The sequence below is a fragment of the Coregonus clupeaformis genome, chromosome 31, assembly GCF_020615455.1.
Source record: "Coregonus clupeaformis isolate EN_2021a chromosome 31, ASM2061545v1, whole genome shotgun sequence".
NCBI classification, from domain to species: Eukaryota; Metazoa; Chordata; class Actinopteri; order Salmoniformes; family Salmonidae; genus Coregonus; species Coregonus clupeaformis.
Window position 1 is genome coordinate 16,092,545 of NC_059222.1, and position 16,577 is coordinate 16,109,121.

General features: G+C 43.1%; 1 protein-coding gene across 2 annotated transcripts in view; it reads right to left on the reverse strand.

Moving 5' to 3' along the window:
* sdccag8 (SHH signaling and ciliogenesis regulator sdccag8) overlaps window positions 1-16,577 on the reverse strand; it is a 48,820-nt gene that overhangs the window by 24,695 nt on the left and 7,548 nt on the right. For both annotated transcript variants that reach the window (XM_041859010.2, XM_041859011.2), the window contains 3 exons: window positions 16,298-16,432; window positions 13,511-13,627; window positions 13,005-13,147 (listed from right to left, as the gene is read on the reverse strand). In XM_041859010.2, the coding sequence (XP_041714944.1) occupies window positions 13,005-13,147; window positions 13,511-13,627; window positions 16,298-16,432 (395 nt within the window). The remainder of the gene's footprint in view (window positions 1-13,004; window positions 13,148-13,510; window positions 13,628-16,297; window positions 16,433-16,577) is intronic.

Here is a 16,577-nt window from a genome sequence, read left to right on the forward strand (position 1 = left end):
TCTGAGGCTGGCAACTCTAATGAACTTATCCTCTGCAGCAGAGGTAACTCTGGGTCTTTCTTTCCTGTGCCGGTGCTCATGAGAGCCAGTTTCATCATAGCACTTGATGGTTTTTACGACTGCACTTGAAGAAACTTTCAAAGTTCTTGGAATTTTCCGGATTGACTGACCTTCATGTCTTAAAGTAATGATGGACTGTCGTTTCGCTTTGCTTAGTTGAGCTGTTCTTGCCATAATATGGACTTGGTCTTTTACCAAATAGGGCTATCTTCTGTATACCAACCCTACCTTGTCACAACACAACTGTTTGGCTCAAACACATTAAGAAGGAAATCAATTCCACAAATTAACTTTTAACAAGGCACACCTGTTAATTGAAATGCATTCCAGGTGACTACGTCATGAAGCTGGTTGAGAGAATGCCAAGAGCGTGCAAAGCTGTCATCAAGGCAAAGGGTGCCTACTTTGAAGAATCTCAAATATAAAATATATTTTTATTTGTTTAACACTTTTTTGGTTACTACATGATTCCATATGAGTTATTTCATAGTTTTTATGTCTTCACTATTATTCTACAATGTAGAATAATAGTAAAAATAAAGAAAAACCCTGGAATGAGTAGGTGTGTCCAAACATTTGCCTGGTACTGTATGTGGAACTAGGATTTATTTGAATATGAGGAATACAAGCAGTCTTCAATAAGCACAGTAGGCCTGATGTTCCTACCCACCCCAAAACGGAACAAATTAACAATGTGTGATAATAGTAGCTATCTTGCAGTGCACTGTGGACAACAGACAGCATGTTCCCAAGCAAATTCACTCATTCAATGACTTACCCAACTCTGAAAACTGTAAATACTCATCACAACAATACTCTATTGCAATTACATTGTACCTGGCAAATGTATATTGTACCAGTTGACATTCACTATTCTCATTCATGCATTTATATTGATGCCAAATGATCTCTACAAAGATATCCTGATGCTAAGAATAACAGTAGAAAGAGAGCAAATTAATGCTGATTTAGTGTGGCACTGCCAACTGGGGGTATTTGTGTTACTGCCAACTGGGGGTATTTGTGGCATATTGTGCGCTTGCAAGGGATGTGGTCTAATGACACCGTGTACCCAGCTCAGGGAAGAATAAAGTACAGTATCCACACACAAACACACTTTAAAGTACACCTTGTATGTTTTAACACATTTATTCAGCCGCTGGTGTGTCAACTGCACTCCATTCACCCATATCCTTCAATCTAACACATCTCCCCCTCACTCTCCGAGAAAGAGAAATATCAAAAGCAACCCTTTCTAGCCTGGCTATCACTTACACAGCACAGCACAGTTTGCTCTGTGCATTATCTCTCTCTCCTCCACTCCTCTCCGTCCTGGGGGCTCTTATCTCTGCTCCTATCCCTTTTTCTCTCATTCCCCTCCCTCACTCCCCCCTTCCCCTGCTCTCCCTCCCACCCTTTTTCCTTTAACTAAACTGGCTCTGGCTCCCTCCATCTGGTCCCTCTTCCTTCAGCAGCCCTGCACCTGTTCACACCTCCTCTCCTGTTGGACCGCATTGAACATTTCCTCCGCTGCCAGGGCTATTCTGGCACCCGCAACCTCTCTGTCATTCAATCCATCTGTCAGAAGTGAACTTTGTTTACCGCCAGCTTCTGCTTTTCTTCTTCAAGGAGCGGCAAAGCCCCCTCAAGGTCACGGGCAGAGCGAAATGCAGTCGCCACCAATTTAACAAATACTCCCCTGATTCAGGACAGCTACACACACCCCCATACTCACAACCCACGGATGTAGAGTGCACATTCTTTTGCAGAAACATATTTCACTCCTCTGCAAATGTAAAACTAGTTTTCTTCTCACGGTTGTAAAGTTGTATGTTTGAGATACAGACTTCTGGGTGGTACCATTGGATTATAATATTTATTCTGCATCCGTAGATACCATTAGTCTGTGTGATTAACGGGGCTAAGCTAGAGCGGTGTTTGTGAGACAAGGGCGGATCCCGAAGGGTCCCGGGGCGCTATGACGCTCACAAGAGTCGTTAGAAGGTAAGAGGTTCTTCTACATAGAAGAAGGAAATCCCAGGACATAGTGTTTATAATACTGTAATATGCTCACATACAGTGCCTTCGTAAAGAATTCACACCCCTTGACTTTTTCCACATTTTGTGTTACAGCCTGAATTTAAATGGATTAAATTGCCTACACACAATACCCCATAATGTCAAAGTGGAATTATGTTTTTCAACATTTTTCAAATTAATGAAAAATGTTAAGGTGACATGTCTTGAGTCAATAAGTATTCAACACCTTTGTTATGGCAAGTCTAAATAAGTTCAGGAGTAAAAATGTGCTTAACAAGTCACATAATAAAGTTGTATGGACTCACTCTGTGTGCAGTAATAGTGTTTAACATGACTGTTTTAATGACTACCTCATCTCTGTACCCCACACATACAATGATCTGTAAGGCCCCTCAGTCGAGCAGTGAATTTCAAACACAGATTCAACCAAAGACCAGGGAGGTTTTCCAATGCCTTGCAAAGAAGGGCACCTATTGGTAGATTGGTAAAAATAAGAAAAAGCAGACATTGTTTAAACCTTTGAGCATGGTGAAGTTATTAATGCCACTTTGGATGGTGTATCAATACACCCAGTCACTACAAAGATACAGGGGTCCTTCCTAACTCGGTTGCCGGAGAGGAAGGAAACCGCTTAGGGATTTCTGCATGAAGCCAATTGTGACTTTAAAACAGTTACAGAGTTTAATGGTTGTGATAGGAGAAAACTGAGGATGGATCAACAACATTGTAGTTACTCCACAATACTAACCTAACTGACAGAGGGAAAATAAGGAAGCCTGTATGCAACAAGGCACTAAAGTAGTACTGCAAAGTAAATACAAAAAGTGTTATGTTTGGGGCAAATCCAACACAACACATTACTGAGTACCACTCTCCATATTTTCAAGCATAATTGTGGCTGCATCAGGTTATGGGTATCCTTGTAATCGTTAAGGACTGGGGAGTTTTTCAGCATAAAAAAATTAACAGAATGTAGCGAAGCACAGGCAAAATCCTAGAGGAAAATCTGGTTCAGTCTGCTTTCCACCAGACACTGGGAGATGAATTCACCTTTCAGCCGGACAATAACCTAAAACACAAGGCCAAATCTACACTGGAGTTGCTTACCAAGAAGACAGTGAATGTTCCTGAGTGGCTGAGTTACAGTTTGACTTAAATCTACTTGAAAATCTAGGGCAAGATCTGAAAATGGTTGTCTAGCAATGATCAACAACCACTTTGACAGAGCTTGAAGAATTTTGAAAATAATAAATGTGCAAATGTTGCACAATCCAGGTGTGGAAAGCTCTTAGAGACTTACCCAGAAAGACTTACAGCTGTAATCGCTGCCAAAGGTGATTACAACATGTATTGACTCAGGGGGTTGAATACTTATCTAATCAAGACACAGTATATTAGTGTTTAATTTTTCATAAATGTTTTACAAAAGTTAGAATTTTTCTTCCATGTTGACAGAGTATTTTGTGTAGATCGTTGACAAAAAATGATAATTAAAACCATTTAAATCCCACTTGGTACCAAATTTGGAAAAAGTCAAGGGGCGTGAATACTTTCTAAAGGCACTGTAGTTGCTGTCACAAACTCCAAACAGTTGTCACTGACTAATTGCAAAAATGTCTGTACTTACAAGCATTCATATAATTTTTTTTGTTTTTTTTTGCTTTGTCAACAAAACTCATTAATGCAACTTTTTATGTCAAATTGTTTTGTGTTCTACTTGTAGCCCTGAAAAGAAAATGGTATAACACTTCATTGTGAGGCTAAATATAAGGGCTGGACATGCAAATAAATGAAAGTCAGATAAATTAAAAGCCGATTTTTGCTGGGGTCTCAGTACTGATGGGGTTAAAGGGACACCGATGACCACCTTCTTCTTATAAGCAGAGAGATAATTTCTGTACGGACATCTGTGGTCTCATATAAACAAAAATGTGATAGTGTTGACGACCTCATGCATAAGCCTGTTTTTTTCTTCTATTTTGATATAAACTGCAACTCATCTAATGAAAATGCATTTGTCCTTTATCATATGTTGTTATTTATTTTCATTGGGTTAGGAAATAATAATGGGTAATGTAAAACTGCAACTATTTCACTCCATCTATACAAATATCCCATTTTATTCATTGAAATGGCGCGATATGATAAACAATTAGCACAATAGACACAGATTTTTTATTTTATTTTATTAGAGAGTTAGAGTAAGCTAATGAGTGAAAGATTGCGGGAGCGAGACCAAAGACAGAAATAATATAGAGTTTCTCCATCTGCAAAACAAGCTTGTGACAACACCTGAACTGTGGCTTACACCCACATCATGTGACGCACTGCGCCCCCACCCACCTGCCCCATTCCAACCAGGAGGGCCTCTGTCAGAGCCCAACCTGTGCCCCCTACCTGTCCCCCATACGCTCACACGGAGGGACGTTGCCATCCAACCCGCCTCAGCAATCAGCCTCACACAAACCAAAACCATTCTGTAAAATAAAACACAGCCACCGCTCTAATGATCAGGAATCAAAAACCTTCTACAGAAGCGGCAGCCATTGAATGGAGGAAAACAAAGAGTGTGTTTAAAAGTGACAGGAGATGGGAGCTGAAGGGTCGCGGGGGCTGTGCCCAACTCATCCCTCTCAGTACCACCTCTTTGTGTGGTCTCCTGTCTTTGTGATCAACTCCTGATGCCATCTGCTCCATGTGGTACCGGCGCTGGGCTGACGGAGGGGAGCCCGGCCAGGCCAGGAGAGAGAGGGAGGGAGAGAGAGAAAGTTTCAGTTCCCCTGGATAAAAGCACTGGCCACTGGCCGCAGGGCTGAGAGAGTCACTGATGCTGCCTGCCACAGACAGACAGCAGGGCTATGTGAAGTCAAAGACACACAGATGATACCTCTCGGACTGTCTTTCAAATACACCACTCTCCGCATTTAATCTTTCAACTCATTCTGTCTCGCGCACACATACACAAACCAAAAACAGCAGGTGCACTTATGCATTCCAGCATACCTGAGGCCAATATGCCATACAGTATCCCTCTGCACTTGGATCCTGGATTTCCTGATGGGCCGCCCCCAGGTGGTAAGGATAGGCAACAACACATTCGCCACGCAGACTCTCAACACAGGGGCCCCTCAGGGGTCTGTGCCAAGTCCCCTCCTGTATGCCCTGTTCACCCACGACTGCGTGGCCGCGCACAACTCCAACACAATCATTAATTTTGCCGGCGACACAACGGTAGTAGGCCTGATCACAGACTATGATGAGACAGCCTATAGCAGGAATGGGCAACTGGCCCCCCTTTGAAAGGCCCTCAGATATGTCAGTCACTGATAGTCACTCAATTAACCCATGTTAGCTACATTTGTTTAGATTGTTAAGTTAGTCTACTGGCCAGCTATCTAAAAACATAGTAATCATGGTCGACTTACCGGCCAGGGGGCCCCCATTGATTTTGTTAGTCAGTCTCACTCAGATATCATATAAAAAAAACTGCAAACATTTCTGTCCACCCTATGACAAAATGTGTAGAATTACATGAAATTAGTTATAAAATTGCAAAAGCTTCTCTCCACCCCATGGCAAATGTGTAGAATTGCAGTAAACTTGCTTTAAAACTGCAACATTTTCTCTACACTGCATGACGAAATGTGTAGACGTGCACGAAATTACATCTAAAACTGTTTTTTTATTTTGTTTATCTCTGCTGTCAAGTATGGGGCCGCTAAAATGTTCATGGCTCTATGTAGTACTGTGCGCCTCCCATAGTCTGTTCTGGACTTCGGTGTACGAGCTGTGTGCCAGTAGTACAAACAGACAGCTCGGTGCATTCAACATGTCAGCACCTCTCACAAATACAAGTAGCGTTGAAGTCAATCTCTCCTCCACTTTGAGCCAGGAGAGATTGACATGCATATTATTAATGTTAGCTCACTGTGTACACATCCAAGGGCCAGCTGTGCTGCCCTGTTCTGAGCCAATCCCTCTGTGGCACCTGACCACACGACTGAACAGTAGTCCTGGTGCAACAAAACTAGGGCCTGTAGGTCCTGCCTTGTTGATAGTGCTGTTAAGAAGGCAGAGCAGCGCTTTATTATGGACAGACTTCTCCCCATCTTAGCTACGGTTGTATCAATATGTTTTGACCATGACAGTTTACAATCCAGGGTTACTCCAAGCAGTTTAGTAATCTCAACTTGCTCAATTTCCACCTGATTTATTACACGATTTAGTTGAGGTGTAGGGTTTAGTGAATTATTTGTCCCAAATACAATGCTTTAAGATTTTGAAATATTTAGGACTAACTTATTCCTTGCCACCCATTCTGAAACTAACTGCCAGTGGCATGTCGTTAGTAAAGATTGAAAAAAGTAAGGGGCCTAGTCAGCTGCCCTGGGGAATTCCTGATTCTACCTGGATTATGTTGGCGAGGCTTCCATTAAAGAACACCCTCAGTGTTCTGTTAGACAGGTAACTCTTCATCCACAATATATTGCCGTTCAAGCATGCAGAATTTTGGTCGGTATGACATAGCATTGTGATAAAGCCACTCTCACTACACTGGAAGTTAATAGGAATATGACTTTTAGATCGCAAAAATGTCTATCATACATGTCATATTTCAATACTGGCCGATGTTATAACATAAGGTTGTCTCCTCTCGAATGAGCCATTGATCATATTTTTGCAATATTCCTACCTCGAGAAATGTGTAATTTAACATAGGGTCTGCCTCTTCAGTCCAGGGTGCATTGCATGGTGCTGTTGCGAATGTCAGACTCCACTCTGAGGCACATCGATCTGCAGGTTGAACATGGTGAGATTGTAGACTCCAAAATTGATAGTGCAGTTTGTTTAGGCGATTTTATAGCTAACTAGCTACTTCCCATGCTGATATTGACGTTGGTAGTATTGTGTGTAGCCACTAGCTACGTTTGCTAGCCAGCCAGACCACAGAGAGATCATTGTATTGTCGGTTTTGTAGACAACAGATTTCCACGTTGCTACCAACCTTATTATAAAACAACAAAATGAAACATTTGTTCACAAAAAATATTGTTCTTAGTGTTATGTAAATTAAAGGAATGAGTGGTTTTGGGTGGATTTTTCCTTTAATGAAATGGCTACCTGGACTATTTTCATTGCCCTCTTTTTCTGTACGGACTCTCTTGCACCGGCTCTATGCACACTGACTGGACTTTACCCACACACACTGACTGGACTTTACTCACACATACTACACTGACACTCCAACACACACACTCACACAGACACACTTTCACATGCGCTGCTGCTACTTCTGTTTATTATCTATCCTGATTGCATAGTCGCTTTTACCCTTACCTACATGTACATATTACCTCAAACCCCTGCACATTGACTCGGTACCAGCACTCCTTGTATATAGCCTCGTTATTGATATTTTATTGTTATTATTATTTCCTTTTTTTATTTTGCTAATTTTTTTTTATTTAACACTGCATTGTTAGGAAAGGGTTCGTAAGTAAGCATTTCACGGTAATGTCTACACCTGTTGAATTCGGTGCATGTGACAAATACAATTTGATTTGATATATTGAAAGACTGAGGAAAATGTATGTTTTTTTTTACTCTCTCAAAGGATCTGAAATGGCAAAACTTGAACCACATAATTTGGTTGCTTTTTATCAAACTTTCAGGATTGATGCATAATATTGCATATTTATAACATTTTATAAGGAATTTCAATTGCGGGGTTAGAGCGTAACCATTAAATGCACACTAAAAAATATATTTTAACGAAATAAGTGTATTCTGGCTGTATTTATAGAGTATGTAGCGAATAGCTGTACCTGTAACAACCCAGCTTCGGTCTACCTGCTCCACATGATAGAAGAGAGATATTGACCAGAGAGTGAATGAAAGAAAGAGTGTGTCTGTGTCTTGGTGAGAGGAGGAGGGAAGGAGAGAAGGAGGGAAGCAGGGATGGTAACCCATCTTCCAGAAACAGTAAGTAGGGCACTCTCTCTGGGCAGAGTTGGTCCGAGCGGGAACAGTTGCACCCGACAGATTTGTCTCCATTTTGCCTGAGGACTCTCAGCGTTCTATTCTGTACCACCCGGCAACATGAAGAGATGGAGGAATGGGGCATGGAGAGATGGAGGGATAGAGAGACGGGCAGAGACTGTTGCCCTATCTGCTAAGGAAGAGTGGTACTGTTCATTGTCACTAAAAGACTACGCATATGTGTTTGGTCAAAAGAAAGTCTGGGCCTGAATGGAGGAGACCTGCCACGAAATTCTTCCTAAAAAATATATTTCAAACATTGAAAGAAATAAAGTAAGTATGGGTATGTCAGCACCAATTTCAAGACGTGTGTGTTTATTACAATGTATATGTTTTATAGATACAGCACACTCTGAAATGTAAGATAAGGCTGTGATTTGTAATCAGCACCTTCACTCCTTCTCCTTTAGATTGGCATTACCAGCTCAATTCTGAAAGAACAGACAATTATTTTGTAAACACTGTAGAAAAAGCATTGTCACCTAACCCCATAAAATACCATTATCAATATACTCCACCTGCATTCATTGACTAGTACATAACAAGTAAAAGAATACAAGGAAAATGTAAATATTCATCTTCCATTTGTATGTGTGGTTATAGCACCTATAAACAGTTGCCTTGACATGAGGCACATCCTAAAACCTGACTCAATATCAACTCAAATTGTATTTGTCACATGTGCCGAATACAACAGGTGTAGACCTTACGGTGAAATGCTTACTTACAAGCCCTTAACCAACAATGCAGTTTTAAGAAAAATAAGTGTTAAGTAAAAAATAGATAAGTACACATTTTTAAAATGACAAATTAAAAATAATTAAAGAGCAGCAGCCAAACAAATAGCTGTGATGCCCTCTGTACCTTAATGGCAAAGGTTATAAAAAGAGAGAGACATTCTCTGGAGCAGGTTGGTCTCTGTACCTTGCCACGTGATTGGGCCGAGCTGGCCGAGGCACGATGGCAGGGAGAGGGGCACCCAACAGTGAGGCGAGAAGACACGGCAAGGTCTCATCCCAGGCCAATGGGCACACCACTGTCAACATCATGACACTCTGCGGTTCCCCTGCACACTCCCGCCTGGCCGCCAGCCTTCCCAGCTGCCCTATCCGTTACTGTCTGATTAGTTCTGCTAAGCAGCCCCTCCCCTGCCAGCCTTGCCGCCATCTGCTCCCGAACAAGATGGCTGCCGCCCAGCTCCCGCTCAGTGCCCGCCCTCCTACCTGGCAGCGCCGGCGCCTGCGCTTACCCCAAAGTGCTAACACAGGTTCTCTCGGCTGGCAGCAGGCTCAGCGGACGAGATTTCATTACTACTACTTTGACAAGAGCGAGGCCTGTGTGCCACTGGCTCTTTTATCCTGCCTCTGATTGTACAACCACCTCCCACTGACTTGGTTTGCAGCAGTTTGGTTCTCCACATAAATCTCCCTCTGGCATCTAGCTGCATCTGCTCACTATTTTATTCATTTTCAGATTCCCACCCTTTCAGGGCCTGTTTCCCCCTCTCTGCACTAACAGGAGAGAGAGCGAGAGCGAAAAAGAGAGAGAATGGGAGGGCAGAGAAGCGTGTCGTGTTTAATGGAATTCTGAGATCAAATGCTAAACTTTTGATCACAGGCACAGTGGTGGTCGCAGCTTTGTTTCTGTAGCCCAAATGGTTCCCTGTTGCTGTCGGGGTGAAAGGCCACACGAAGGAGAGTGGGGGCTCTCAGACAGTTCATAATGTAGCGAAGGTGTCTGTGTCACATCAATTGCCACATCCAACTCAATGGAAAAGAAGGTCATTGAAAATATCAGAACCAAACCGAGCCAGCGAATGAATGTCCGTGCAATGCCTGTGGATTCAAATCTCTGCATGCTATTCTCACTACTGTAGAGTTCATTTGAACAGGACCCAGATACAGCCAGCCATCTGCAATAGGTGAATACTATCAATATGGCGTTGGCAGACTGGCAGCAAAGGAACAGAATGGTCAAGGTACACAGAACCACACTGAGTCACGTAGTTGCCTCATCAATTCATCCACACAAACACTGATCCACCAAGTGAACTGGCCAGATGACCATTCCTTCTCTGGGAGTATTGTGATGTATCTAGAATGTTCTGTCCATCCGTTCACCACAAACAGATGGAAGGCTTGTCTGGGTTTGCTTTGACAGAGGCATCATTAATATTTGGGAGTTTGATGTGCATGTCTACGCCTGCAGGTTCCCCCTTCGAGCAGGGACATGCTTATCAATCTATCCAAACTTTAGGCCCAACATTGCCAACGACAGTTCTCAAACACCATCATTAAAATGGATGCAGAATTTCATGTGGATGAAAGCCCATTTCCCTTCCAAGCCTCAGTATAGAGCATTGCCACTAAACACAAAGTGGACATTTTTTGAGGTTTTGAATATCTGGAGAGTGATGGGAATGAAAGAATGCTGTTTGTTTTTTTGTTTCGCCCTATGGGGTCCCCGGAGTAGAGCAGAGGGAAGGGAAATGAAAAAAAGACAGGAGCAAACAACCCAACAAACAATGGGACTAAAGCCTGGGCTCAAAGGCGTCAGAAGGAGCTGAACAGAGTAGGGGGGGATTAGGACACATCCTCGGCTGCCCAACGCACAGCTGGCTGATGATCCAATGCTGGAGCTGACGGGGGACTCGTTTTCAGCGCCATCCGCCACAGGGCCTGGGGGGTGCTCTGTGTGTGTGGAAAGAAGAAGAGAGCTCCCAAAAAACAAACAAAAAGGCAAAAAGTGCTTCATGTCCCCCCCCATTTCAAGGGGAGCTGTGATCATTCGGTCCGTGAGATGAAGACGACACAAAAAAGCATGAATCAAAGGCCTGTCTCAGAAGCCTGGTCACACAGCTGCCTGCCTTCCAGCCCCCTCTTCCCCTGGAAGTGACACAGAGAGGGCGTCCCCCTCTACAAAGGGCCCGTACCTCCCAAAGTGAACAGCGGGGGTGCCGCACTGCCTGACACTTACAGAGACCACCCCCGAAAGGGATTTAGATGGATTTGTGTCTGTAGTGTGGTAGAGTTTGAGTGAGGGGAGAAAGAGAGAGAGGCCTGTTAGATTGGCCTGAAGGAGGAGTGTGGCCATGGACAGATGTCTGCTGCATCTGTGCTACGTTGCTGGCCCTCTCTCTCTCTCCAACCTCCCCCTGTAGTTCACATAAACACCCCCTGCCTAACAAAAAGCCTCCACTGCCAACGGCTGGCTGCACTGGTCACTGGCTCACTTAAAGGGCCAGTTCAATGAAAAACAACAATGTTGAATGTTGTTCTTCCACATAATAATTATTTGAGCAAGTAGAGTGGAGGCTTTCGTTGCAGTTGAAAATAAAATTGGTATCTCTCCTGGTGTCCATCATGGCCTACTGTGTTTAGGCCTCTCCTTGAGCAGACTAGTGATCCACACTAAGGCCAGGCTAGGGAATACCAACCATCCTTCTTGTTCAGGTCATCTTAGCTTTTACAACAGAAAGAAGGAGCTAACAGGAAACTCTGATAGATGGACCACAGTTTTACCTTATGTCTCACTAGATCACAGAAGCTTGCTGTATGACAGAGGAAAGCGCCAGAGGTCTCAGAGCACCACTACAGTCCTGTATGTCCCCAGAGTCAAAAAGACCCACATGGTGGAGCATCATGTCCATCTCCACAGCTGTCTGGATTAGACAAGCCCACTTAAAGACAGATCAGAGCTCCACAGCGTTGGACAGGGGATGAGACCACGGTTCACTCTGTACCACTCTGTCTCTCCTCTGCATGGCAGCGGGGCACATCTGTGCCTGGCTCTGCTCTAACACCTCGGCCGGGGGTGTGGAGGTGGTGGGAGGAGGAGGAGGAGGCTGCACTGAGCGGCTGGCAGGCCATCGGAAGGAGAGAGAGGCGCTGATCCTACCCGCAGGGTGCTGGGCGGACGGGCACAGGGCACAGGCAGGTGCCAGCAGGGCCAATCTGCCGCTGACCGCCAGCCGACCCAGTGCCACACGGAGGAGAAACAAAGGAAGCAGAAACTGTCGGCTGCTGCTATCCACTGCTACGCGCCATTTTGAGCTAATGAAAAGCCTTGTAAATCTTCTAGTCTATAGTAAATGGAATGGAATGTAGCATAATGTATGTAGGTGGAACTGGAACAATGAGCAAATGCTCAAAAAATATTTTATGGTGGTCCAAGACAAGTTGCATTAAAAAAACTAGATGTCACGTTGACAGCAGCTGCTAAAATATTCCCCAAAAATATTTCTAACACATTTTTATCTTAACTTGTAAATTGGCTTATAGTTTTTGAAATGCAGAAATAGAAACAATAGGAACATACTGTAGCTTGCTACAGCCTGATTGGCTTTATGAGCTGGTAAAACTGCTAGACAGTGTGTGTGCCATTGACAATGTAAGACAAACAACATCACAGTTTCTATTCAAACAGGTTTTTTTTAATCAACATCATTGATTGATAGCTACACCTTGTGAATGAAGAGAAAACAGCATATGAATCCTCATCCCTGTCCCTACTGCTATCCCTGTCCCGTCTCTGTCCCTATCTGTGTTCATAATGTTATTCCTGTCCATACCGCTGTCCATACTGCTATCCCTGTACCCCATCTCAGTCCCTACCCCATGCCCCTGTCCCCTGGCACATGAGGAGAAACTGAGGTCTGTGTGAGAGGAGACAGCAGCCGGTCTGGGTGAGTTTAATATAAGGTACGGTGCTCCCTGACTGTGGAGCTGGCGCAGACTGGTGCCCGGGCTGGGCGCTGAGGGGCTGAGCACTGGCGCAGTGGCGGGCGGCAGCGGAACAGAACAGGGCAGGGTGGCGCGGTGCGGGCACGGTGGTGTTGTGGCATGTATAATAGGATTAGGGGTTACCTGGTGAGGTGCAGTTGGTGCTCAGCTCGGCCCAGCCGCTCTGTCAGGCTCAGAGCCTCCGCCTGCAGTCGCTCCGCGTCCCTCTGGGCCTTGTCCAAACGCTGCCGGCAGCCGCTCAGCTCCACACCCAGCTTCTCCACTTCCTGCCCCCAGCGAGCGAGAGGGACAGAGTTAGTTATACGTAATACATCACCCGTGCCCTTTTTCACTATAATATTTGCCTGTATATAATAGAGGCAACACCATGCAACCTCAAATATGCTAAGTTCTCCAACAAGGACTAGTACTCCCATGTTTTCAACATGACAAATAAGGATTAATCATCAATCCCAAATAAGAACAGAAATACTGAGACTCAGAGTTGCTTGAGAGGGGCTGCCAATGTTTTACACAAATACCTGAGAATAGTCAATTTTCTAAAATGTTCCGGCATAACATCTGACACAGTCAATAAAAAGATTGTGCCATTTTTTTTCCATTGTCCCTGCCGTGGCCGGCCTCCTCACCTCTTCAGTCATCTCTAGCTGCCGTGTTGTCTTGGAGCTGCAGTCTCTGAGCTCCCTCTCGGCCTCCTCTCTCTTCAGCTGAGCCTGGCTGAGCTGGTAACGCAGCTCCCCACACACCTGGACACACAGGAGGCAGGAAAGGATAGGGGGTCACAGTCGAAATTGACATCTGTGTCTGCTCCTAGTTGTGTTCTACTATAGCCCTTTCATTAGAATCAGAATCACCTTATTCGCCAAATACATTTGCATGTACAGGAATTTGACATATAGTACTAAATGTTGTTGAGCAGTAATAATAAACAGAATTAAGAAGATTAAGTTGACCTAAATAGAGCTCAATGCACAGTCTTCATTCAGAATCAGTAGCTAATGATTGCATTGGTTGTAATGATATACCCATCAATACACAACTGCAAGCCATGACACCTGCCATCTCAGATTGTTCTGAAATCGTTTCAGTAATTAGAAACAGATAATATTAGCATTCCTGCAACATTATTTTGTTGAAATATAATTTGATCTCTGAGAAATTAAGCTAATTGATTCCACCCAAATTGGCCATTTTAATTTATAAGATTCATATAATATAGTACCCATTATCTAATTTGGACCAAACTTTTTTCTAACAATGAGTAAGAGGTGAGGAATCCAAAGAAACTGTCAAAAGCCACCCACGGACCCCCCACGCCAATCCCAACAACGAGTATAAAATATCAGTTCTCTATGTCTGACAAGTAGTCTGGAGCTGTGGCTCTGAGTATTGTTTCTTCATACTATGTAATGTATTCTTAGTGAATTTGGTGATGTTTTAATAAAATAAATGGCCTGCTCTCCAACTTTATTTGGAATGGAAAGACCTTAAGAGTCAAATTGACTGTTCTACACTTACACTATAAAGCTGGAGGTCTTGGACTACCTCATATGAAGATGTATTATTGGGCTGCACAACTGTGTCCACTTAAACAATGGACAGCAGACTATCCTTGTGCATGGAGGAGTATTGAAGCCATAAACGTAATACCTTATGATCTAAAATATATTCACTACTTCAGGTCCAAGGCATGGAAGAAAAAAAACAGACAATCCAATGATTCTCAATCCCATTTGTGTTTGGGAAAATGTACATAAATTCATGAGGTGGAAAGAACCAATATCGCCAGGCACCCCTATTTGGAATAACCCCACCTTACCTCCAGTGTTAAATGACAACACCTTCAAGTGGCATCGTGAATTTTGAACATGTGTACTATGATGATCTCTACTGTCATTGAATCAATTAAAAGAAAGATTTGGATTATCCAAGGCCCATTTCTTTAATTTCCTAAAACGCAGAAATCTTATTCAATCGCTTCAACAGAATAAGCATAGAAAAAATACTGAAAGAAGTTTCCATGCCAAAGAAGTTGATTGCCAAGTTATATCAAGGGTTGACTGAAATTCTACCTGATGGTTCAGAACCTATAAGGAACCATTGGTCACAGATATGTGAAAATGCTCATACCTGCTCTTAAAACCTAAAGACATAAACTAATGCAATTTAAGATCATTCATAGGACTTACTACATTCCTGCCAGAATGCATGTAATGCACCCAGAAATGTCACATCTGTTGGAGGAGCAACAAGCACAAAGGAATCCTATTACATATGCTGTGGTCTTATGATATGAACTGACACCATTTTGGGATAATGTATGTGCTATCATTTCATTGTGTCTAGGAATTTATATCCTACCATCTCACGATAATGTCTGTTGGGAAATGTAAATATTGGTGATCAACATCAGATACATTTTTGCAATCTAGGTCTAATTGCTGCAAAAACATATATAGCCATCAATTGGAAAGTCTCATATTCACCCTCAATAACAAACAGGAGGAATTAACTATCTAGTTACATCCCTTTAGATTTGGTATATTATAAAGTTAAACAACAAACAAAAATATTTGACAGAATTTGGAAACCATACAGTGTGTTGATCACCTTAAAGGATGTTTTGTATAGTGGGCGCTTAGTTTTTGTGTTGTTTATGAAGTCCTGTAGAAAAACAATAAAAAAACGAATTGCACCAAATTCACTGGGAATACATTACATAGGATGAAGAAACAATACTCTGAGCCGCAGCTCCATAGTTGTCAAACAAAGAAAAACTTATACTATGACTAAGTCGCTTTGGATAAAAGCGTCTGCTAAATGGCATATTATTATTATTATTTATATACTCGTTGTTGGCATGGGGTGTGGGAGGGTCCACCGGTGGCTTTTAATCATTTCTTTGGATTCCTCATGTCTAACTCATTGTTAGAAAATACTTAGGTACTATATTTATTGAATATTATACGAATCCTATAAATTAAAAGGGCCAATTTGGATGCAATCAATTAGCTTAATTTCTCAGAGATCAAATTATATTTCAACACAATAATGTTGCAGGAATGCTAATCTGTTTTAACAACAGAAACAATTTCAGAACAATCTGAGATGGTTGGTGTTGAAATACTATTTATTTTGCTTTTTGAGGTGGAACGACCCAACTGCCTCCTAGAACTGGAATGGTTAGCGCTTGATGCTTCCAAATAAAATGTTGATATAGACAAGGCTTTGGTGCCACCCAGTGGCTTTAAAATGCATTACAAAGACATTACTGAAATCTCTCTCCTCTAGGGACTGCAGTAGCATGTACGGTGTCTGTGTCTGAAACTGCCAGTTCAACACGTTAGCCACTACACCAACAGGCTAAACCCTGGAACCTCTCTAGGTGTCGTACAGTAGTAAGGTGGCTCCAGTACCTTGCTGGTGTCCTGCTCCTGCGATGTGAGTTTGAGTAGGGTCTCGTCCAGCTGGGTGCTCAGGGAGCCCCTCTCTCTGACCCCCCTGGCTAGTTGACCCTCCAGCTCTGCTACCCTCTGGGACAGGCTGGCCACCTGGGAGTGGAGACAACCAAATTGATCAAACTGAAATCCTACTGTCTGGAAGAACGCTCCACACGTTTTGCATGGGTGTATTTGTGTAGTTATTCCACTAGATGGTGGCAAATATGAGCACAATGGCCATTTTTAATTTTTGTAT